Genomic DNA, 25,708 nt, shown 5'->3' with positions numbered 1-25,708 from the left:
ACTTGCAATGCGAAGTGTTACATCACAATACTAGCGGATGAATTAATTCCGAATGAGTTTTTGAAATTTATTAAATTAAATAGAAATTTATAAAATCTAAACCGAAGAATTTTGTTAACAGGTTTTTAAGTTTCTATTGTTTTATTTTACAATAAGTATAATTTGGAATTTAAAGTTGGAAAAAAAAACAAATGAGGAACCAAAAAAAAGTAAAGTTTTAAGGTAGAATAATTTTTTATTTTTCATTGGATGTATATAAATTGATGTTCACAAATGTTTTTATTTGTTGTAAGAGGTGGAGGATTCTTAACGAGAGTGGAAGGGACCAATTGCTTCATTCTCGTTAATACGAGTTCTTTATAAAACGTCATAGAAGGAACGTATCTCGCTTGATAACCTACCGGTCAGTGGTCAGTCGCTGGCTGTTATTCAAAGTAGTTTCACGTGAGGATTTTTTAACAAGTTGATAGTATTAGTTAATAAAAGGTAAGTGTGCTTACAATCGTTTTATATAATTACAATAAAGTATTAGTGTAGTGTCGCAAGTTTAATTTTATTAGAAAATTAAGTACGCACTTTGACCTCTCAGGTCTTAAGTAATATGTAGTATTACATGTTGAAATGCCATATGAAATTCTTGTACGCTCTTTCTCGAAAAGTTAATAATATTTTATTGTAACACTTACCTATAATCTAGAATGAACATTGACTGTATCATTCCAACATTAACAATATATTAAATTATACCCGAAATGATTGAAAACTTTTTAAATTTAAAAAACAAGATTAAGGTAAAAGTGTTAATTTATTTTGTATTATTATTTATTCATTGTTCTATTATATGTTGTTTAATAATTACATATTTACTGTTTGAAATTTCAGATCAAATACAGAGTATATAATAAAATTTATACATATATATTTAAAGTTAAATAAATAAGTAAGTATTATTGTTATAGTGATATTTTTTTATATATGAGCATTTACTTTTTGCTTATTTTAATCTTATTTCATTTCCTTTCAGTAATTATTTGCTGTAGATTTATTAAATTCTTATCATACTTATCATTCTTATCATTGTTTACTTAAGAAATATGAACATATTGCAAAATGATTGTATTATAAATTTCTGTAAATATCATTGTATAGATAAACATATTATGTACATACCTATTATATATATATATGGAATTTAAAAATATTTATGGAGTGAATATTCTATTATAGATGAAAAACATTATAGTTATTGTAGTTATACAATATTTTAATGACACACTAACTAAGTAAGTGTATGGCTTTATAGATATAAGAAAAGATTTTGTTATGTTGCAATTGATTACTTTACTTTTTTTAATATGTTATATTATTAAAAAAAAAAAATCTATTAAATATATACATACAATATGTAGCAAAATTATGAAAAATGATTAAACAGCAAAACACATAATACAAAAATTATCAATTTTACAGATTTACTCGAATGGTTCGAAAAGAGGAAAGTTTCATTCGATCTGAATCCACGATGCCGAGTAATGTAGAACATAATAGGACATCACATACATTAGTTTTCTACGTCAATGGGAAAGAGGTAAATTTATCACAATATTCAAATCTGTTCCGTAGATGTGTGTAAAATAAATATAGCAATTTATATTTGTAGCCAAGAACAATTGAGATGAAGCAATTTTCTAATTATGACAGAATATAGTGTGTAATTAACTGTAAAGAGCAACATTCCTCGAGTGCCACCTCGGTAGAACGTACATATATATATGTATACATATACTTTCTCTTCAAGCATACATTTTTCATTCAAAAGTCATATTACATTTTGCAGAAGAAAAGAAATATTATTTTATTATAATTACTTTTAATTAATGAATGAAAAATTTAATAAACAATGTAAACTATGGTACAACTATTCATACACATATATTAATATTCTAGGTGATAGATGACAAAGTTGATCCAGAATGGACTTTATTATGGTATCTGAGAAACAAACGTATCCTTTTCTTTTGACAATTACAAAAATATAAAACTAAATTTTTAAAATGAGCTATAAACATGAGCTTTTAATTGAAGCTTTAATTGATTTCTTTGTAAAAGAACAATTATGTGTCGTTTTGGAGACTTTAATGCATGGTTAAAAAGTTGGAATTCGTTATACGAGTTATACCTCTAATTACATTGTTCTTTTATTCACGATTGAAGTCCTTAACTAAAATAATTCAGTACATTTAACTGGTACGAAACTGGGTTGCGCAGAAGGTGGTTGCGGAGCCTGCACCATAATGATATCAAAATTAGATCGTACATCAGGAATCATTACGTATCCTTTTTTATTTTTACACTGAAAATTTATATCTTCAAGAATATTCAATAGTTATCTTATTTTTTCTTGACTAATAATTTCAATAATGACGTAGACACCTAGCCGTGAATGCGTGTTTAACACCAATCTGTGCTGTACACGGATTAGCAGTGACCACGGTTGAAGGAATCGGTAGCGTTAAAACAAAGCTTCACCCGGTACAAGAACGTATAGCAAAAGCACATGGGTCACAATGCGGTTTTTGCACACCTGGAATCGTCATGTCCATGTATGCGTTACTACGGAATACACCAAAACCCACTATGAAGGATCTTGAAATTGCATTTCAAGGTAAATGTTGCTATATCATCAAGTAGAGGAACAGGTAGTTCCCTAATACATTCATAGTCGCGGTCGAATGTGTTAAGAATCGAATAACTCGATGAAGAATCGGGACTGTTGCTGATAAAATGAAACGAGTCAAATTTGTGTAAAATAAGAATTGGCGAGAGAGATAACAAAGATGAAATAATTGTTACAAACCTGATATTGTTTTGGTGAAATTAAGCCAGTGAAGATTAGTATTATTGAAGAAGCAAGACAATTCTTTTGAAGATCATTTGTTGGTTGAATCACAACTTTTGTAAAATGAAAAATTTAATAAAAGAATTATTTTTGTTTAAATCTATAATTCAACTATATTTATTTAGATTCCTTTGTTCTTAAAATTTTAATAGAAAGTCTATGGAATAATTCATTTTTTTATTTCTATTTTATAAATTTTGTTAAGTTATTTTCATCATGTACATTGCTAATCATATTAGAAATATAACAAAATAAAATGACAATTTCAATTTTCAGGAAACTTGTGTAGATGTACTGGGTATCGTCCTATCATAGAAGCATATAAGACTTTTACAGAGGAATGGGAAAAAATGCAATTAATGTCAAAACATAAAGAGAAATCTCTATCGAACGGAGAATGTCCGATGGGAGATAAATGTTGTAAAAGAATACCTATATCAGAAACCACGGAAGTTTTTGATTCAAATGAATTCTCTCCATACGACCCCTCTCAAGAAATTATATTTCCACCCAAATTACAGGTACGATATTTATTCAGAATCGTTATATGTTTAACAGATAATTGAAAAAATATATAAATTTTCAGATTTCCCCCTATTTGGATAAAGAATACTTGTTAATCAAAGGGAAGAACGTTACTTGGCATAGACCAACAATGCTTTCTGAACTACTTCATCTAAAAAATCAATATACAAATGCAAAAATTGTTGTAGGAAATACTGAAATAGGTACTTACCGAGTACTTTAAATGTTATTCTATGTAACTTTTCATTAGTAAATCATGTGAATAATTATGCAATGTCTAATACCTATTTTTAGGTGTTGAAGTGAAATTTAAACATTTATCTTACCCAGTTCTCATACAGCCGACTTTAGTCAAAGAAATGCGAACTATTACGGAATATTCAGAAGTAATGGATGTAGGGGCTAGTGTTACGCTAATTGAATTGGAAAACTGCTTAAAAAATCAAATTGATAGGAAACCAGGTAAGCATTTAAAGTACTAACATTGTATCTGTAACAACTATAAATGTTATAGATTATTTATCGTTACAGAACATAAAACGAGAATTTTTAGCGAAATTGTTAGTATGCTCCATTGGTTTGCCGGCAAACAAGTTAGAAACGTTGCTGTAAGTTAATTTTATATTTTCATGTAATATTTCATAATTCATATTAATAAATATATTATTTTCATTTTTCTCATAGGCTGTTGGAGGGAATATAATGACAGGAAGTCCTATATCAGATCTTAATCCAATTTTTATGGCAGCTGGAATAAAATTGAATGTTTCTAGTTTGAAAAATGGAAATAGACTTATTCCAATGGATCACAATTTCTTTAAAGGCTATAGACAGAATATTGTTTTGCCAGAAGAAGTTTTAATTTCGATTCAAATACCTTTTTCTGAAAAGGTATATATAAATACGTCATTTTGAAATAAAATTTGTCACTTTATAGCGAAGCATATTTTTTTTCTAGAATCAATATTTTATTGCTTATAAACAAGCAAGAAGACGGGACGATGATATTGCTATTGTTAACATGGCATTAAATGTGTTTTTTGAACCTGAAACCAATATTGTTCAGAAAGTATATTTGGCTTTTGGTGGAATGGCTCCGATAACGGTTTTAGCTAAAACAACTTGTGAAATTATGGTTGGAAGGTGAATTATAAAACAATAGAATACTTAATCTTTAATTAAATTGCAGTAATATTATTGCAGTAATAATTTGTTTAGAAAATGGGATAAGAATCTCTTAGAAGCTGTTTATAACTCGCTAATAGAGGAGTTCCCTCTTCCTGACGATGTTCCAGGAGGGATGGTTAAATATCGGAAATCCTTATGTTTGAGGTACTTTATTTCTGTACTTTGACGATATTTTAAAACGAACAATATGTTAACATAATGTTTTTTCTTTAATTTGCAGTCTATTCTTTAAAGGGTTTTTACACATAGCGAAAAAATTAGAGGTACTATCGGATCAAGTTTTACCTAAAGAATTTGAAAGTGCAATTGATGGATTCCATAGTAAAGAACCAAATAGTTCGCAATATTATCAAGTGGTATGTATTTATTATAATTTTAACTGATTGCCAGAATTATTTTTGTTATATTGCCTAATTAGGTTCCAAAAGACCAAGAATCGAATGATTTTGTTGGAAGACCTATTGTCCATGCCAGTGCACTGAAACAAGCGACTGGAGAAGCTGTTTATTGTGATGATATACCAAGGTTTTCTAACGAACTTTATTTAGCCTTAGTTATATCTACCAAAGCTCATGCAAGAATCTTGAAAATTGATGCAACCGAAGCATTATCAATAGAAGGTGTAGAAGCTTTTTATAGTGCTAAAGATATACCTGAGAAACAACGATGGCACGGTCCTATATTTCATGATGAGGAAGTTTTTGTATCGGAGATGGTACGATTTTTATTGTTATTAAAATCACATATTCATTGACACAAAATAAACGTATTATTTTTGCAAGGTAACTAGCCATGGGCAAATTATTGGAGCAATAGTAGCTGTTGATCAGTATACTGCACAGAAGGCAGCTAAAATGGTTAAAATTGAATACGAGGATTTAGAACCAGTGATCATTTCTATAGAGGTATAAGAAATTATTTCTTATATAAAAATATTTTCACGAATTAAATTAACCGGTATTATCTATTATTTTTAGGATGCCATCACCCACTCTTCATTCTTCAACGAAACTCCAAAACGTCTAAAGAATGGAGACGCGGAGAAAGCTTTCTTTGAATCTCCGCACATTCTTGAAGGAGAAATTCGAATGGGAGGACAGGAGCACTTTTATCTTGAAACACATACAAGTTTAGCAATTCCAAGGGAAGAAGATGAATTAGAAATATTCTGCTCCACCCAGCATCCTACAGAAATTCAGAAACATGTTGCGCATATTTTAAATATTCATGCTAATAAAATTGTAGTAAGAGTAAAGAGAATAGGTGGTGGTTTTGGCGGAAAAGAATCTCGAAGTGCAACACTTACTTTACCGGTTGCATTTGCTGCACACAGGTAGTATCATTGAAATTTCCATATAATTCTTATCTATTCGAATAAAATTATTATTTAATCATTTATATTATTTGTAGATCAAAAAGGCCGGTACGTTGCATGTTAGATAGAGACGAGGATATGATGTTAACTGGAACGAGACATCCATTTTTGTTCAAGTATAAAGTTGGGTTTGATGATACTGGTGCAATCAAAGTGATGCAGCTTTACATTTACAATAACGCTGGTTGTTCTTTTGATCTCTCTACTGCGGTAAATTAATTTCTTTTCATTATATTCAATATCTGCAACATTTTCTACATATTAGACATATATATTGTTTAGATTATGGAACGTGCGATGTTTCATTGTGAAAATTCCTACAAAATTCCAGTAATGGATATCTATGGTTTTGTATGTAAAACAAATTTACCTTCAAACACAGCATTCCGTGGTTTCGGTGGTCCACAAGGAATGTTTGTAGCCGAGACCGTTGTACGACATATCGCGGAATATTTAAAAATTGACTCTGTCAAGGTATAATACTAATTTCTAACAATATTGAACAAACAAAATATATAATATTTTTCTGTTGACAAATTTGAACAATAATTTGTTTTAATAGGTTTCGAAATTAAATTTGTACAAAGAAGGAGATATAACTCATTATAATCAAAAACTTATTAATTGTACATTAAAACGTTGTTGGGAAGAATGCGTTTTATCGTCTAATTACAATGAACGACTTGCTCAGGTACAAAAATATAACAGGTACGTTTGAGAACAATTCTATTCTAATCATTGTAACTATACGTTTTTTATTTTTTTGTTTTCTTTTTGTAACGTTTTATAAATTATATTTTAATAGAGAAAATAGATACAAGAAAAGGGGATTGGCAATAGTTCCAACAAAATTTGGTATCTCCTTCACTGTACTCTTTTTGAATCAAGCAGGTGCACTTGTACATGTTTATACAGATGGTTCTGTATTAATTACTCATGGTGGTGTCGAAATGGGACAAGGTTTACATACAAAGATGATACAAGTAACTTATTTTTTCTTTCAAATAATGCTTAAATCCAAATTATGTAAATTAAGACCTCTTGTTTTGATATTTAGGTAGCAAGCAGATCATTAAAAATAAAACCAGATAAGATACACATCATGGAAACTGCTACTGATAAAGTACCAAACACATCTGCTACAGCAGCTAGTGCAAGTTCAGATCTGAATGGTATGGCTGTTATGGTGGGTATAACTATTTTTGTATTAATTCAGTGGTATTCTACTTATACAGAAATTCAAAACTCGAAAACAAATTTTAGAATGCTTGTGAAGAAATTATGAAACGACTAAAGCCGGTAATAAATAAAAAGCCAAATGGAACCTGGGAAGAATGGGTGGCTACAGCTTATATCGAAAGAATTAGTCTTTCTGCTACTGGTTTCTACAAAACTCCTGATATAGGATACTCATTTGAAACTAATTCTGGAAATCCGTTTAATTATTTTACGTATGGCGTTGCATGTTCAGAAGTAGAAATTGATTGTCTGACTGGTGATCATCAAGTAAGATCATTATAAAAAAGGGTCACAGTTTTTTTAACATAATGATTATGTGGATTATTATTAAATATTTTAATACGTTTCATATGTAGGTACTGCGAACAGATATTGTAATGGATTTAGGTCAGAGTCTTAATCCTGCAATTGATATAGGGCAAATTGAAGGAGCTTTTGTACAAGGATATGGTTTATTTACACTTGAAGAAATGGTTTATCTGAGAAATGGAGCTGTTTGTAGTAGAGGACCAGGTGCATATAAGTTACCTGGTTTCACAGACATTCCTCAAGTATTTAATGTATCTCTATTAAAAGATGCTTCGAATCCCAGAGCTGTTTATTCTTCAAAAGTAAGTAAACAGACGAAGATATTTATATATATATATATGTATGTATAATATATAGAACTGATTACTTGACGTTCATATGTAGGCCGTTGGAGAACCACCGCTGTTTCTCGCATCTTCAGTGTTCTTTGCAATAAGAGAAGCCATTAAATCTACTCGAGAAGTTGGTCTCGGTGACTACTTTCGATTTGATGCACCTGCAACTGCAGCTCGTATACGATTGGCATGTGTTGATGACCTTACATTGAAGGTAAATTAAATATTTCATACTTTAACTTAGCTCAATTAAATTTGCTTAATTGTATAAGTGTAATATAATTTAATCATTATTTACAGATTAAGGAACCAAATTTAGATTGTCAATGGAATATTGTTCCATAGAAACATCCTGATAAATTAGAATATTTCGTTAATGAATTGTACATATATTAGGATAATTGAAAAAATTTGTTATGTAAAAATGTACCGATTTGATATGTTGTAATAAAATTTAATATTTTTTACATATAATTACGACTTGGAATACCTCCTGTTTGTTGATGTAACGAAAATTAATTATTACATTTTACATAATGAACTTTGTAGATAAAATACCTTTTGTTTTGATATAGTAAATCCACCATTGTTAATATTTTTCACTTAGTGATGGAATAATCTCAAATTAGTGTGCATTAATACAATTTTGTGTTCATCACAGGCTTCTATTACTGCTTTATCGTTTGTAGAACCAGAAGGACTTGCAATATATTTAACACCGCTCTGTAATTAAAAATTAATGTTATAAAACATTTTCCAAAAAAATGAGAAGCAATAAGCTAGTGTAAGAAATTATACCAATCTGGCTCTATCCACGTTATCTCTAAACGGAAAGAAAGCATCACTACTTAAAGCAACATTGTTTGCCTTCTTAATCCATTCCAATCTATCACTTTCAGAAAGCTTTTCTGGAACTTCTTCGTACATAGCTACCCAAGTAGCTTTATCCATATCCTTCCCTATAGTTCCATTCACATAATTGTCAATTGCATTTGAAATTTCCGCTCTCTTTACACCCTTTTTAAATTTCATATTGATAACCTTTGGATGCTGACGTAGCCACCTAACAAAATATGGAATATTCATTTTACAAAAGCAAGCAACATTAACGGTCATACACTATTAAATAAACGTACCAATTATCAGCTTTATCACCAGCAAGTCTTGTACAATGAATTCTTGATTGTTGACCTGCACCAATTCCAATAACTTGCCCATCCTTTGCATAACACACAGAGTTACTCTGTGTATATTTTATAGCAATGGTAGCTACAATTAAATCTCTCATGGCGGCATCAGGAATAACAGTCAAATTATTGGTTACCACATTGGCAAATGTATTCTTATCGATAACTGCATCATTACGCTTTTGTTCCAGGATTAAACCAAATAGAACTCTGTGTTCCATTGGGGATGGTTCGTAATTGGGATCAATTTGAAGAATACAGTATGCACCATTTTTCTTCTTTTTCAAAATTCGAAGGGCATTCTCCGAGTAACCAGGTGCAATAATACCGTCAGAAACTTCCCTAAAATTTGTTATACGTTTATCCAAATCTAATGAATTTCTTGATTTTCTTAAAATTACACTACATTATGTATTACCGGGATATAATCTTAGCTGTAATTTCATCACACGAGTCAGACAACGCTATGAAATCCCCAAAACTAGACATTCTATCTGCTCCTCTAGCACGGGCATAAGCAGTTGCCAATGGTGTAAGTTGACTCAATAGATCATCCACCTGACATAATTTTGCTTGTACAGAATCTAATGGCACACCAACGGCTGCTCCAGCAGGACTGACATGTTTGAAAGATGTTGCAGCTGGCAAATTTAATGCTGTTTTCAATTCCTTTACTAGTTGGTAACCATTTAAAGCATCACAGAGATTAATAAAGCCAGGTGAACCATTTACTACATTTATTGGTAATTTGCTTAAAGTTGTAAAAATTTGTGCTTGTTTCTGATGAGGATTCATTCCATATCTTAATGTTAGCTGAGAAACACCAGCACTATATTGTTTACGAAAATAATCTGAAATAGCATTGTCATATTCTGCTGTATGAGTAAATGCTTTGAGAGCTAATTCTTGTCTAAAAAATAAAATGAAAAAATAATGTTAAAGTGGATTTAATGTAGATTCAAAGTTTTAATATGTAAAGTACCTAGTTTTGAGAGAAGTATCTTTGTTAGCTGATGTTTCCATCTCTCTTCCAATTTTTTCATAATCTTCAGGGTCACAAACAACTGTCACTCTACTATGATTTTTAGCTGCAGCACGTAATAATGTTACTCCACCGATATCTACATTTTCTACTGCATCTTCAATTGTCACATCTGGTTTGGAAATTGTACTTACAAATGGATATAAATTACATATTACAAGTTGAATAAGCTTATAGTTTTGCATATGAAGATCTTGTTGATCTGATTCATTAAGCCTAGCCAATATACCTACAAAAGAAAATTTAATATTTATTTAATACTTCAGTATTAATAGGAACAAGAATATATTTAAACATATTAACCAGCATGTACAGCAGGGTGAAGAGTCTTTACTCTTCCACTAAGCATTTCAGGAGCTCCAGTAATGTTGGAAACATCTTTCACTGGAAGGCCAGCATCTCTTAAAGATTTAGCAGTTCCACCAGATGCTACTAAAGTTAATCCCAGCTCATGTAATTTCTTAGCAAATGGCAGAAGGTTTGTTTTATCAGAGACGCTTAAAAGTGCTATAAATAAAATAAGCAAAACATAAATAAATGAAATACTTTTTTCTCAAGCCGTATAGTAAATATAAAAGATTAACTTATTAAAAATAGTTTAACAATTTAATTTTATAACACAATTTTATGACACAATAATGTATGATAAACAATATTATATATATAGATACTTACCTAAATTTTCTCCGGACATTGTGTTTTAAATGTAATATTCAATACAATCCAAGTATAAGATTTATACTAAAATATATTATACCACCTTAAGCTATTACAACGAACCGGCTTCTATATATAAGCTGTATGTATGAAAGAGATTCAACAAGTGGTCGACCCTGAGTTAACCTCCGTTCTCGTTATAACTGATTATAGCTCACACACTATACACACGCATCGATACTTGGATGTGTATGTTATATAAATGATGTAGGAAAATAATTTCAAATCCTTTAAAATACATACATATCTCACTGTTTGCGGGGGTCTTAGAAGTCAAATGTCATCATGTTGAAATTATATAGATAAATATGTATATCTTACACTGAATTGCATACAAACAACTTTTATCAAATTTGCAACAACTTCTTGAAAATATGAAACAAAACAAGCATTTATACATATTTAAACTATAAAAGGAATATTTTGTACATAAATACATTAATAATTTGATTTTGTTATAAAATAATTTTTAAATGATCTATGCTTGGTGTACTTTGTACTTGCTATTATTTAGAATGATATTTACTACTCAAACATGATCATTATTTATTATGATCTATTATCCATATCTTGTAATTTTTATTCTACTAAAAATATAAAAGGATAGAGTACAGGAATATTCTGTTGTTGTTGTTGAAGTTTATACATATACATACATCTTATACATAAAAAAGAATAGTAACTTATTTCACAAAACATTTATTATACACAATCTTCAAGTGTTTTATGCAATAAATTAATCGACGTTAATAAACAATATTACCTACTATTTTAAATAAAACAATTTTATCACTTTGTATATAGATTTAATACACATGTTTAGTTAAAATGATTTAAATGCATTAGTACAAATAAGGCAGTTGTATCTAACTTTTATTGCTATTATTGAATTGGTCAGTATTATGATAAAAAGAAAAAACTAATAATGTTATGTATGTAATAGTAATAATACCATATTAACAAGAAAAGAACATATTGAAAAATACAAATGAAAAATTGCATTATTTAAAATCAATTCACAATAACAATACACTTAAAAGTGTATTAAATCTGTGGTAAAATTTATGTAATTTTCTATTTATGTATTAAGAATAATGTTAAATAATTATTATCTAAATATTTGAAAAATAAAAATTTCATTGATACGTATTCCATAGCTCTTTTTTTTCAACAAATACGTCCATAAATAACAACTTTTATATTTTATAAATCTTATTTTCAATAAGATTTCAAAATGAAGTTCAATATGTAATAATTCAAAGTTAAGGGTATACTAATAACGTATATAAATTTAAATTAAACAAATTCGTTACATGATACTTTTGAAAAGTATTGCATTAAAAGCAACTGTATTTTAATATTATCACATTTATCCGACCATTTTTTACATTTTGTAATTAGTTTTTTTATATATACTGGAAGTACATACAAGTATGTATTCTCACGTTTAAATTGAATTCTTGTAATGACAAACGGTTCATTTATTTCATTATTAAAAACGAATATACAAAAGCTCTCTGTTCTACTTTACTAATTACAAATGATGTATGTTTAGGGCTTGGCACAAATATAACTGCAAAATAGTTAGTGATATCAAATGTGTAAAATTTCATTATACATATTTGTACTTATTTTACTAACAGTGTGATTTTGTACACTTCAATGAACTTTTATTAAAAGTGAATATTATCAAAAATATTTTTCAATAAAACTGAAAATATTTTTATTTTTATAAATACGCAAATGAATGTACATATTACGAGACAGTGATTTTAATGCAGCACTTTAGGTAAGTAATAAAATTCTTTTACATATACATAATTCATTACTTTTGTAAGCTTCATTAGATATGAATTAAAATTTTATTTTAAAAGCAGCATTAAAATATTTTTGTATTTATATTGTTTTTTAGAGGAACAACATTAGTGTTTTAACGCAAATTACTCAGAAAAATGTATTGCATCGAATATTCCTGTTAGTAAACAGATAGTTGTTTTAATATCTATATGTATATTAATGTATAGTTCGATTATTCTTTCTTATAATTTTAAAAAAGAAAGATAATCTATTAAAAAGTAAATATTTTACAATACTGAATTTTGTAATGAAACAAATTTTTCCTACATTCTGATTACTATAGTATCAGATTTGGAAAAATAAACGTGTAAATAATAAAATTTTAGTAATGTTTAGTAATTGAATATTACAATTTTGTCAAGCTACGTAAAATAGAACAATCTTTAGCTACTTTTTTTATTTGTCGTCACCCACTTCGTCTTTTTTGTAAAAGTCTAATAATGGCAACATCGTTCCTACCACTCTCGTAATAACTATAACGTCTACTTTTTTGGCGAATTCAATAAATCTATACGTTCTTTCTCTTCCTCCGTAAAAAATATTTTCGTAATAACTATATCACCTGTACTATATGTTTGGCAAGCCACGCTATTACGATTTGTTTGTGGACTCTTACTTTTGTCTTGACACGAACATACACACTTTATCGGAGATGCGTCTGTACTACTTGAAGACAATTGATCAGTTGTAGAACCAGTAACAGCCGAAAGGATAGCTTCCAATTTTTCAATTTTTTCAAATCTATCCATTCGTCCATCAGAAAGAATTTCATCTACCATCTGCATTGATTCAGTAAGGCTAGGAGTTTCAGAATTTCTTGGTGACAATATACCACCTATGAATATAAATATTTTCAATTTAAATCATTTTCATCCCCATCCATCGTATTAATAATTTAGTAGTTGCAAAAAATTGTACCAGAATGTGAATTTTCCGAGGTATAACTTTCCATACTATGATATTCTGAATCTTCAACTTTATCTTCATCATCATCATCGCTACTATCACCTTTATCTTGACCCATATTCTCAAGTTTTTCCAATTTTCTTGCAACTTTGTAGCTGCCTTTTAACTTTTCCTTCTCATCCTCGGTTAGTTCTAAGTAACGCAGAAGACGTATTTCACGATTACTTAATACAATATTTTTGGTAGTCGCTTCTTCCATTCTCTTTTTTAAATCTGCAACCTCCGTTTCCACTTTTCGTTGCTTCTTACGCGCTCTTACTTCTGTAGGTTTAATGTGCATTTGAATTTGCTCCTCACAGAGCTCATTAAAAAGAGCCTGTACTTCTGGTTTTATAAGTCTAACAATATTAAAAGCAAAAAAATTGTAATTAACAAAAAATAATCTAAATACATATTATATAATTTTTGTATATTTATATAAATCAACTATGAACATTACGTAAAAATAAATTATGATGAACAAACAACTAGATGTACGTCGATGAAAAATATATAACAAAATTGTTAAGTAAATAACTGATGAATAATAAAAATTAAACCATACTTGGACATGGAGATATATATTTGTGGAACCAGACTTAGGACATCGCTACTAGCGTAAATGAGCATATCCCGTGTTAGCGGACGTCTACACCAGTATCTCTGATTATTACGATAAATATTTTTCAATTGTTCTTTTAATGGATTGTACGGAGCACCATAATGATCACATAACGTATTCAAATTAACATTCTTAACTTTATATACAGGTTTACCAGTTTCTTGAAACTGAAGCACGGCATGAGCTGCCTATCAACAAAAACATCATTTGTTCTTCAAGCATCATACATTTTTATCATATTATACTATATAATATATTTGAAAGATATATGTATAACAATTGGAGATGAAATACCTGTGTATCAAAAACATTATTTAACATAATTTTGAACTGTCTGTACAAATTGACACTGTCATTTCTACAATCATGAATCACCTGAAACAATATGCACACTTAAAATATAAATAAACGAATGTAGGTATATGTAAATATTAAAAATATTTAGTGCTACTTTAGTCTTACTTTAATAACATCTTTATGTTCTAATAGTTTCTGAAGGCCTCCAGCTTGTACAAGATTAGGACATGTAAACAAATCAAACACATATGCTTGTCCTGACATGATACCAATTTGTACAAGAGTCAATTGTCCTTTAACACCTAAATTTATACCTTCGCAATCAAATGCAATAACAATTTTACCATCAGCAGGTGGTTTACGAGGATTTATTATATCTTCGATAATTTGAAGACTTTCCCTTGGGTTTACTATTACTCGCGTCTGTTGTAATACTTTTAATTTCCATGCGTCTCCCATTTGCGCAGTCTGTAAAGTACGATCTTTTTCCGTATTATCTGCCAAAGTCTTCATTACAAGCGTATTTATTCTTTGTTTCAATGTTTGTTGTTGCAAGCTTATAGGAGGCGAACTGTTACTAGTTTCAATTAATTGAGAATGAGAATTTTGTACAGAATTAATCTGATTCGTAGCACTAGTGTCAGTAGATTCTAAATTATTAGATTGCTGAGTTGCTTGAGTATTATTTGACTGAGCAACTTGATTCGGAATTACTTGATTTCCTGTGCTATTTTGATTTCGTGTGAAATTTGTAAGTTTTGCTTTTGGTTTTCCTTCTATCACGGAAGATTTTGGTCTTCCAATTAACGTTACTAAATTGCTTTGAACGTGAAACGCGTCCGGAAACATTTTTACAAATGTACACAAATCCTGGGGCGTTTTAAATATCGAGGTCCAATTTTCAAAAGAAAATTTATCATTAACTATATTGAACATTTGATCTACTAGAATCGGACCTTTTTGCTCGATACATTCGCAAAGAAAATCTAACAATTTTGCAGTTATTTCTGGATCTATGGGTATATCGGGTTCTAATTCTACAAAAGGTTCTGCTTTCATTCCTTCGTATTGCTTCAACAATACATTGTCTTCAGTGACTATAAAAGCATCAGGATATTTCAAAAGAAAATCTCTGAATTCTTTGTAGTGTTGACCAGAAATATGTCTAACTTCTGGAGATGCCTGAGATCTATGTCCCAGAAGGCTTTTTATTGGAACCTCTGTACCCACTCCGTATTGCAATAACTTATTAGTAAAGTATTCTACAGCCTCTCTGGCATAATCACGTTTGCCACTTAATTTACATCCATTTTCTTCTTCTGCAACTTGTTGAAAAGTGTTTACAGATACATAATCACCGTTAATCAGGAAAAGCATTGGATATTGGGCTAAAAATTTTTTAAGGCCACTTTGTGACCCACCAGCTATTTGGCGCATTTCTTTTGTAAAACCTTTAGCTCCAAATTGGCAGCTTAAATCGTGCAATGTTCGTGGACCACCTTTATCCACAAGAAGTTCAAAAAAAAATAATAGTGTCATGTTTCTAACAGTTTCGTACTCTGAGCTATCCATCTTCTTATTCTATTTGTTTCCTTTCAAAACATGTATTTTTATTATTTTAATTCCTGATGAATTATGATAGATCCTAAATATAAGAATTAAAAGCATTAAAGTTTATTCTTTCTAATAAACTAATAAGAATCTAATAATAGATTCAATTGTTACAATTATCTTATTAACAAAATATAACTCTAAAAACACATATATCTACTCACCATTACTATATCCATCAAATAATAAGGATACAAGAATAAAAATAAGTTACTGTCATCCTTCAGTATGTATTCTTATAAGTACCTTAACATTGATACTTTCATGAACAAAAGGCACTTGTTTTAATATTAAATAAGTTCCAGTGAATAAGTAATTGAGCAGCCACCATAACAGGGAATTCTTTCTTTAAAATAGTTGAGTTAATAGAAATTAATAATTATTATTTGCTTAAAAGAACATATTATTTTAATTAATATATCATAGTATTAGCATTATCAAAATCTGATAAATGTTAGTTACAATGTGTGTATATATTAAATGTTAATTATTAGCTACAGAAACTTATCATGAAACAATAAAATATCTTTGTATACATTATTAATGACATATTTTTAATGAATTAAAAAAAAATCTACAAATATCTGATAAACAAAACTTTCCATCTATCATATAAGATAAATATTTATGAATTCCTATTTGTTGTACTGCAAACTTAAAAATTCATCATTTTATTTTATAATTAAAGTATCACAATACGTGTAACACATGCAAGACATATGCCTGTATATTAGTTCTCTATGTAACTCAATATTGTTGTGTAATTTGACATTGAACGGTATGATAATTACCTATGACAAATAAAATTTTGCTTAACTTCAGCGTATATATATCGGATATAGGTTTGAGAATCGACGATATCCGAATTCGAAGATATTGCAGGTCAAACAACTCTGACATAGATTTAAAATACCATGCCACACTAATGATCTTGACATGTATTTGTAAAATATCCGTTAAGCATTCTCAAACTTGTTCTTTTCTCAATAATGAATAATAATTGTGTGACAGTTTATCAGAAAGATGGTTGGACCCCGCCGAATATTTTCTGGTAAAATTTCAGTCATTTGCCAATGTGGTGCACTGTATAATATCATTCTATATATACTGATACACACATATCCCAATTAATCTTCACCTGGTAAAACAGACACAAGAGGGGGCATTAAAAGAAAATTCTACATACTTAGTTCCCTTTTAAAAATAATAGCGCTTGTAACATTTAATTGTCATTTGTATTGCGTCTGGAACGAAAGTGATGTCGTAATACAAATTTCAAATTCAGAACAAATTAGAAAATTATTTCTATATAAAATAAAATTTCAAAGTAAAATAAAAATATATATGCGGATATAACGTATGTTTATTGTATACAAGTGGGTAAAATATATAACATGATACAACTATACATTTCAATAATATACCACGAAGCAATGGAATGTGATGACATTTATTATATATATGTATATATACTGGAGAGAAATTAATAAAAAATTGTTAAATATAAATTTATATTACCTATTAGAAAGATATTTCATCGAAAATGATAAATCTTTATTGCTTTATCTAAAAGAAGATGCGAACAGGAATATGTAATATTTTGAATCCATTATAATTTGAAAGAAAAGTGGAAAATTGACATATCTTTTATTCACTAAACTTGACCATGTTAAGTTGACAACACTTCTATTTCGAATCGCTTCACCCTCCGAGCACGCTCGCTCGGCGTCCCTCTAGGGAAAATGGCGGTCTAAGCTAGCGACAGGGAAGATGTCACCGCCACGGTGTATGCACATACACTGACGCGCTTCAGTGCCCAGCGACGTATTTGTAGAGTCGAGTTCCCCTTCTCCGCTGCGCATGCGCGGTCGGCTACTGTCGTCTTTCGAAATGATTCATATTTTTATAATATTTATATGTAACTCCGAAAGAAATAAATAAATAAATAAATAAATAAATAAGTATTTTTATAATAGGATGGAGCAGATGGCGCTTGTTCTTCAACAATGCTTGATTTATGGCGGTTTTTTTAAATTACAAGCAAATCTAATCGCCGCTTGGGGGTGTTTAGGATCCCTAAAAACATGACTCCTCAAGAACAAAGACACATCCAGTCTTTTTATGCCTGTAGTCACTGCACTGTTTACAGAGTTTGTTTTAGTTTACACCGAAATAAAGTAAAAGATACTATAAAGAAATATTGTGTTAAGCAATAGACATGGTTTCACAGAATTTCTACTAAGAAATTATATATAGAAATTTAAATAATTATATTGATAGTTATATTAATATAAATTACGATTATTAATTTATTTTATATAAAATATGTATCGAATTTGTAACGATGAAAATGAGTTTGAACCAAGAATTACACCAAAACCTGCACCAAAACTTGATGTAAGTTTTTTGTTTGTTTGTTAAATATTTAAATTTCTTAGTAATCCTTACCAAAATTGTGTACATACTTTTGTAGGTTCCTAACAATAATAAAAGTTTATAAAATGTATATTATATTACATGTGTATATATTATAATGTAAAAACAGTTTATTTTATTTCAATAATTTCTAATTTTAGTGTTTTACAGTACCATCGGTTCCAGAAGTTTCTTTGATATTTGATAAACCTATAGGCTATAAAACTATACAACATGTAGATTTCCATTCACCTTCTGTAGAATGTAAAACTTTAACACAGAAGAACAGTAATTCATATTCTTCAAATAACAATGGATCCTATGCAGCATGGAAGCAACATAATTATTCTTGCAAGCCTTATAATAATACTGACAGTATAAATTCTCAAAACACACAATCCAGTCAAAATTATGTTCCACAATCTTATTCGACAAAAAATACCACCACAGAAAGTCCAAAAGAATCTATACGAAACAATCATGGTTCAAGAAAAGATACTTCTAATTATAAAAGTTTTGATGAAAAAGAAACTAATACAAGAAGAGATGGTAATTCTTATGAACATAGCTATCAAGTGTGTGAAAATAATACAGCACCTATTAAAAGAAATAGCATAACAACTCAATACAGCAATATAATGGAACAGTGTGATCGTATGTCACCTCCATCGCATGCTGTTAGAACTTGTACAGATACTGACAATTATGTTTTTAGTAAAAAGGAATGTTTCCCATTATTATATGAAAAACAACTAATAACTAATAATTCAACTAAGCAAGTATCATTTAATGATTCAGTCAATGAATCAAAAATACAAAATTCACATATTAATCCTAATACTCTGAAAAGAAGTGAATATCCATTACCACACTATTTAGGACAACAATATCCTTATTTTAATATGAACACTTATCCTTTTCCTCAATTTCATCCTTATTCTACTCATAATACAGATACCCAAGAAACAGTAAAGAACTTATTACATATTATAAACAGTCAAAATGATCAAATTAAATCATTACAAACACAAGTGGATAGATTATTGAAAATGCAAGAAGAAAATTTAAAAGAAAGGAAAAAATGTTCTTGTTCATACCCAGTACAGCATCACAATAATCAATTCCTTGCAAATTCTAATGATACTAATCATATTAAGGTACCAAGAAGCACAAAAAGAAGTGTATGTCAAAGTGAACTCTCCAAAGATAGAAGAAAAGAAAATTGTAATGAAAATGGAAATGAAAATATAAATCAAAGTGAATTAATATTGACAGAAACACAAGCAAAGAAGACATTTATGGAACAAAAAGTTTCTATAGGTGTAATGACAAGTTTTGAGTTCACTGTACAAAATAGCCCATTTACAGTAGATATTGATGATTGTGAAAAACAAGATAGTCAGCAGAAGAAAGAGAATTTAAAGCTATGTAATAGTGTTGGTGTTCGTGATAATAATGAATCTTTAAGAAGATACAAGAACTCTTTTACTCGAATACCAAGTGGACAATTAGAAAATATAGTTGAAGATTCTGAAAGTTATATGTCATCTAGTCAACAACAAAGTAGTAATTTAAATGCAAGTACTTCTACAAGAGATTTAGAGAGACAGATTTATATAGATGTACAAAAAGAAACAGATGCTCTTAGATCTGAGTCCCCCAAATTGTGTAGAGACATGACTACAAATTTAAATCAAACTATGGATAGTATACAAAAAAATGTAGGAAAAACTTGTACGGAAGAAATAAGAAATTACGAAATTATAAAAACACCGGCAGTACAAAAAAATACTGTAAATGCAGAACATAATGTTTTAGAAAATAAAAATGGTGAAACAAACACTCCTACAAATCGTTATAGAAAGCTACAAATAAGAAAGGATAATGATTCTGCAAAAGCATGCAAATCAGTAAATAGTTCTGATAGTTACAGAGACTATAGAAAGGAAGGACAAATTTCTGTCATTAAAGGTGTTAATTGTATTGAAGATAGCTTGATTTTAAATGGCGGTGATTTAAAAATAAATGAAAGGCCACCACCCACTCCAGAACCTAGTATACATGTAGACATGAACGAATACTCTAGTGATGATGATAGTGAAAAAGTGAAACGCAGTTCAAAAGTGGGCTGGACCTTTTATAATAATGTTCTGGGACAAGTAAATCAGTTGTTACAGAACTCATGTGTTATAGATGACCAACAACAAAATCAAGCAAAAGTAAATCAGAATGAACGAAATGAGACTGAAAATAAAACATTAGATACTGTAAAAAATGCCACATTGGAACAACTTAAAAAACTTGGGATTAGTTTGAATGAAAATCAAGAAGTTAAAGAATTGAACAGTAGTAACAAGTATGTTTTATGGGTATAAAATACATGTGTATATATATATAAGTAATTTTGATTATCTAAATTCTGTTAACAGCAATAGAATCATTAATATGAAACAGTTATATTATTATTAATCTGTTAGCTACTATACTTTTGCAAAAAAGAAAAGAATTGAAGATGGATTTGGTTAACGTTATTTAGATAATCGAGTTTCAATTTATATATTATTAATAATATTTGATAATTTGTTTGAAAGGATGGCATTTGACTTATCATTTTATCCACGTTTGGATTATCAAGCAAATATGACACAAGCTACAAGTGCTGTAAATGAAACAAATACAAGTATGCATATGAAAGCATTGGCTTTAAAATATTTAACGGATGAACAACTTGCTGAATTAGCAGTACAAAAGCAAGGCTCAACATCTCTAAAACATCTTATGGTTAGCAATATGCAAGGCACAAATATGTCATTTGCTACAATGCGTTATTTAGAAAGATATCAATTGCTTCCAGGAAAAAACAGTGTTCAAGCAGAAGGTAATGAAATAAATAAACATGATTTTTAATAGATATGCGTAGCATACTTTTTAACTAATTAAATCGTTAAAATAACATTGAGCATTTTCTTTACAGATATTAATAAAGTACCAGTTGAAACATCTTTAAAAAATGACTTTAAAAAACTTCCAAGTTCAAAAAATAGCCCTAAAATATTACAACGGTTTCCTTTTAATCAAACGCCTAAAACATCTTGTCCCAGTAAAATTTTAGACATTTCAACTTTAAAACAGCAGCCTAAGCTTTTATAAACCTTAATTACTGATTGTTACTTAAAATTTTTACTAAGTCTGCTAATTATGCTTATCACCCACCACAAGCATTTGACAGATTAAAGAATAAAGAATAAATCTATATTCAGTAAGATATATATATATATACAGACACACACACCCATTATATTGTACATTATTTACTTTATATAAATTAAATAAAGGTTAATTTTGAAATCAAGTATTTTAAAACTTACTCTAACATTGTAAGAGTACTATATACAATGTTAATATAAATAATTGGTATATAATAATACACCTAATGCATTTTTATTCAAATGATTCATAGAAGGTAAAAAACGATATTTCTATCAACAAATTTTTAAATTTTTACAAAACTGGAGATTCAAAACATCTGCAAGTATTTAATTGTAAAATTTGAATTTTACAATTAGAAATACACAACATGTTCTTTACTTAAACAATTAGTTTTCTTTCTTCCTAGGAAATATATATTATTTATTATTAAATGCAATAAACATTTTTATCTGTACTTTTTAAAATTTTGATGCATAAAAGTGTATATCAAAATTTAATACAAAGACAATTAATTTAAAATTAATTTTTATACTAAAATAACAAACTTTACCTAGACAACTCGGTAATGATAGAATTCCATAACTAAATGACTAATATTAATGCCTGCACATAATGTCATGACATATATCAGTAATGTTATTGGTACTGTTGATAGTATTATATGCGTTTTATGAAGTATTTCCATACCTGCAAAGCATTTAAGTAATTTAATGAATTCTTTATTTCATGACATACTTGTAGTACCAAATTTATGTACTTACTTGTATAACCCAAAAATGTGATATAAATATAATATCCAACAGCTATTAGCCAAATTGTATTTCCAACAAATCTTGATGAGAATGTATCATGATTTATGAGACCTGTCATACGATACATTTGTAAGTTAACAAGGAATAAATATATTACATACAAATATTAAACATTTTACCATTATATAAAAAAAGTTGTACAATATGAAGTATGACTAAAGGTGGAAAAAATGCATTCAAATGAATATCAAATGCATAACCCCATTCTACATCCTGAGTTTTATCAATTCTTAAATAACGATTTGTTATAAACCTGTAATAAAGAAAAATTAATGAAATTTTAAAAATTGTTAATGGTTTATACATTATATGTATCACTCAAATAATTCAGATTTTTACCAGAATATTGTAGCTACTATTATACCAGCTACAAGATAATCAATGAATACCATATAAAATAATAACTTTATAAATTGAAGAAATCCTAATCCCAAAACTATAGTAAAACCAATAGAAGATATACACAGGCAACACATTAGCAATACCAAAAACGCAGGATCATCTCTTGCAAATTGTGATTTTGTTTCTAAAACAAAATTTCATTATAATATAAATGTACTATGTAAATATTGTTTTATAAGTAAAATAACATACGTTTCCTGCTTTGAAAATTTCTATACACTTTCTGTGGTGATGTAAATAAAAAGATCATTTGCCACAAAGCAAACTCAAAATCCATTTGTTCAAATTTCAATAGCTTTCTCAGATATTTATAACATTTTGTTGCTGCACCCATACAATCTTGCCTAAAACACACAATTTTTTGTTATTTAAAACAGATATGAAAATATTATCCTGAAAAATACAGTTTACCTGTAAGTTACTGGCATCGGCAAGCTTGAGCCTGACTCAATTGGACCAGGTGAATTACACCTGCTTATCGGAGGTGATGTAGAATATTTCATTTCTAAATCTATTCATTAAGCACTAAATAATTAATAAACTTAAAACATTTTTATAAGAAAAAATTTATAACAAGTATGAAATTAAGGATTTTATTTTACTTTATTAATTCAATCTTGTCTTTAAAATGTAATAATTATATGGTAATTTCTTAACACATTTATGTATTAATTTCTTTTCATTTTTTGATACATATAATCGTAATACTGTCAATCAGATGTATCATTTATTATTATAGGTTATGTTTACATACTTTTAATCATTGAACCACAAAGTATGAATATAACTTGGATGTATTTTTTTTTTTTATTGCCGATTCAATTCTTAATATTAAATATTAACTTATGACAGTGATATGAAGAAGAGTTAATATAAAACATCACATTCAAAATTAATATCGGTTCAATCGCAACGGCTATTGGCTGACTCAATGCTATTTAATCTTAATTCAATTTTGCTTCATCTTAAGTATTTTGCAATCTATTTATAAATTGTTACAATTATTTTATTATTACAATCAGTTTTGTATTAAACAAATGTTGATTGTTTAATATAGAAACAAAATTTCAAGAGAAAATACAAATAAAGTTGGTATTCTTTATACTTCATCGATATTTGTTTTAAATTTCTTTATGTAGAAAAACTTGTATTTAGTTTATAAATTTTATACAATTTTTATAAATATTTGAATCATTCGGTAATTACAGAATATTAATTATTTTATGTATTCAAATTTCTATTTCAATCGAAGCAATTCGAATTTTGTAAGAAATATAAAATAAATTGTATTACTTGTACAGAGCATTTGCAAATAAAAATTTATAATTTCGTACATACAATAAATTGATGTAACAATTTAATGTATTCTACAACTTTAAATTATTAATATTATTTATAATTAATATCAAATGACAAAAAATGTAGATGTTGATCTTGTAAAGTTTGGTACATTCATTTATTTATTCATTCATCGTGTATTTATAGTATGTACAAATTAGTCTCTAACCACATAATGGACGCAACAAATTAATCTGTGTATTATATACAAATATATATGATTACAGATTACATTGAGAATGTTCACACATCAAACACAAATGTATGCGTGTATACACACGCCTAATTTAAATTTGATTTGTTTCATACGATTTTTGTTTACATGAAACAAGTCAACGTTTAATTAAGTTTCATATTTTTCTTTTTAACATTCTCTTTTTCAATCGGCAGGGAATATAGGAGCATTTTCGTCGAATTATTTTGAATCATGCAAACTCGTTCACCCAGAAATTGGAAGATATCGATAAATACAAAAGGATCAATTGATTTTTACATGTATATGAATATATGTTAAAAGGCACTGAACATACAACGAGATCGTCCACAATGTAATTAATGATAGAGGACGCATTTATAAGTATTACAGGGGCACAATTAATGTAACCGATGAGAATATTTCTCATTCGAAATGAACAATTAATCTAATTGCTCAATACAAACTAATCAGTTCATATTGGAACATAAGAAAAAGAATTAATCGCATTTTATCATCTAACAGTTTTTCCAAGTATAATTTTTAAGATACAAATCATTCTTTGTATCTATAACAGTGGACCATTTACAAAATTAATATTCGGTCATAAACAGTATTTGTTATTGTAATTTAATGAAACACGTTGTGGCTAATATTTATAATAAAAATCAATGAAATTACATTGATTACAATTACAATGTTTGTATTTTTTCAAAAAACGATAGCAATGTTGTAAATGGTTTTCCTTGGACCCAAATATACAAATTCATTTTAAAACAACGAAATGTACAGTGCATATGTAAATATCTTGCTGGTATTATAAATACGAACATTTTTGCAACCTAGTTCCTGTACCTGATAGATAAACTTCTTATCTTTTGTACAGAGTATATACGTAAGATTTCGTAATTTTCATAGCAGATAACTTTAAATCAAATTAATCATTATACTTAACTAATCATAAGCAGAACCTTTAATCTTAGATATTAATTACATTCATATTGATAATGAACAGGAAGTAACATGTTTAAGAGATGATCACTGCTTGCATTTTTATATCTTGACGTTTATAAGATTCCATTTAATGTCACGTGCTTTTATTACTTAATCCCTTTCGTTTGAATGCAATAAACTGTATCTCTCTAATCGAATTAGGATATGATAATAGATGTAAAACTCTTGTACATGAA

The 25,708-nt window shown here is 28.5% G+C and overlaps 5 protein-coding genes across 12 annotated transcripts; 2 read left to right on the top strand and 3 right to left on the bottom strand.

Annotated features, from left to right (window-relative positions):
* Positions 1-293: 293 nt before the first annotated feature.
* On the top strand, positions 294-8,355 carry ry (xanthine dehydrogenase rosy). Of its 5 annotated transcripts, none has more exons than XM_076688584.1 (26): positions 294-486; positions 883-940; positions 1,471-1,588; positions 1,948-2,005; positions 2,236-2,332; positions 2,430-2,665; positions 3,176-3,420; positions 3,486-3,627; positions 3,719-3,886; positions 3,956-4,032; positions 4,109-4,315; positions 4,383-4,567; positions 4,643-4,756; positions 4,833-4,968; positions 5,031-5,327; positions 5,395-5,517; positions 5,590-5,945; positions 6,023-6,197; positions 6,270-6,461; positions 6,550-6,695; positions 6,793-6,970; positions 7,045-7,173; positions 7,251-7,493; positions 7,583-7,837; positions 7,920-8,084; positions 8,171-8,355. In XM_076688584.1, the coding sequence occupies exons 3-26, from the start codon at positions 1,481-1,483 to the stop codon at positions 8,213-8,215; spliced, it is 4,077 nt and encodes a 1,358-aa protein (XP_076544699.1). In that variant the 5' UTR covers positions 294-486; positions 883-940; positions 1,471-1,480; the 3' UTR covers positions 8,216-8,355. The 5 variants fall into 5 exon arrangements, with proteins under 5 accessions (XP_076544699.1, XP_034184293.2, XP_034184289.2 ...); XM_034328402.2 differs by having other exon boundaries at positions 1,463-1,588; XM_034328398.2 differs by lacking the exons at positions 294-486; positions 883-940 and adding an exon at positions 1,228-1,283.
* On the bottom strand, positions 8,352-11,095 carry LOC117606235 (bifunctional purine biosynthesis protein ATIC). Its single transcript, XM_034328485.2, has 7 exons — positions 10,775-11,095; positions 10,403-10,606; positions 10,040-10,328; positions 9,476-9,967; positions 9,007-9,399; positions 8,669-8,933; positions 8,352-8,593 (listed from the first exon to the last, which is right to left on the bottom strand). The coding sequence occupies exons 1-7, from the start codon at positions 10,791-10,793 to the stop codon at positions 8,474-8,476; spliced, it is 1,782 nt and encodes a 593-aa protein (XP_034184376.1). The 5' UTR covers positions 10,794-11,095; the 3' UTR covers positions 8,352-8,473.
* Positions 11,096-12,654: 1,559 nt separating this feature from the next.
* On the bottom strand, positions 12,655-17,957 carry egl (Egl_like_exo domain-containing protein). 3 transcript variants are annotated; one of them, XM_034328442.2, is made up of 8 exons: positions 17,667-17,957; positions 16,940-17,286; positions 16,313-16,537; positions 14,703-16,182; positions 14,535-14,615; positions 14,184-14,428; positions 13,592-13,977; positions 12,655-13,508 (listed from the first exon to the last, which is right to left on the bottom strand). In XM_034328442.2, exons 4-8 carry the CDS (start codon positions 16,107-16,109, stop codon positions 13,156-13,158), a joined length of 2,472 nt encoding a protein of 823 aa, XP_034184333.2. In that variant the 5' UTR covers positions 16,110-16,182; positions 16,313-16,537; positions 16,940-17,286; positions 17,667-17,957; the 3' UTR covers positions 12,655-13,155. The 3 variants fall into 3 exon arrangements, with proteins under 3 accessions (XP_034184333.2, XP_034184332.2, XP_034184334.2); XM_034328441.2 differs by having other exon boundaries at positions 16,313-16,494; XM_034328443.2 differs by having other exon boundaries at positions 16,313-16,490.
* Positions 17,958-18,248: 291 nt separating this feature from the next.
* On the top strand, positions 18,249-21,713 carry LOC117606217 (uncharacterized). Its single transcript, XM_034328433.2, has 4 exons — positions 18,249-18,545; positions 18,725-20,919; positions 21,155-21,441; positions 21,538-21,713. Exons 1-4 carry the CDS (start codon positions 18,474-18,476, stop codon positions 21,711-21,713), a joined length of 2,730 nt encoding a protein of 909 aa, XP_034184324.2. The 5' UTR covers positions 18,249-18,473.
* Unc50 (Unc50 RNA binding protein) lies at positions 20,202-23,918 on the bottom strand. Of its 2 annotated transcripts, XM_034328545.2 has the most exons (8): positions 23,742-23,918; positions 23,399-23,498; positions 23,180-23,331; positions 22,925-23,111; positions 22,705-22,838; positions 22,535-22,636; positions 22,324-22,460; positions 20,202-22,175 (listed from the first exon to the last, which is right to left on the bottom strand). In XM_034328545.2, exons 1-7 carry the CDS (start codon positions 23,749-23,751, stop codon positions 22,324-22,326), a joined length of 822 nt encoding a protein of 273 aa, XP_034184436.2. In that variant the 5' UTR covers positions 23,752-23,918; the 3' UTR covers positions 20,202-22,175. The 2 variants fall into 2 exon arrangements, with proteins under 2 accessions (XP_034184436.2, XP_076544696.1); XM_076688581.1 differs by lacking the exons at positions 20,202-22,175; positions 23,742-23,918 and adding an exon at positions 23,590-23,608 and having other exon boundaries at positions 22,323-22,460.
* Between the last annotated feature and the right edge of the window lie 1,790 nt (positions 23,919-25,708).

Source organism: Osmia lignaria, chromosome 1 (genome assembly GCF_051020975.1).
Source record: "Osmia lignaria lignaria isolate PbOS001 chromosome 1, iyOsmLign1, whole genome shotgun sequence".
In the NCBI taxonomy this organism is placed as follows: domain Eukaryota; kingdom Metazoa; phylum Arthropoda; class Insecta; order Hymenoptera; family Megachilidae; genus Osmia; species Osmia lignaria.
Note: the sequence above shows the minus strand (reverse complement) of the source record. Positions and strands in the feature narration are given on the sequence as shown.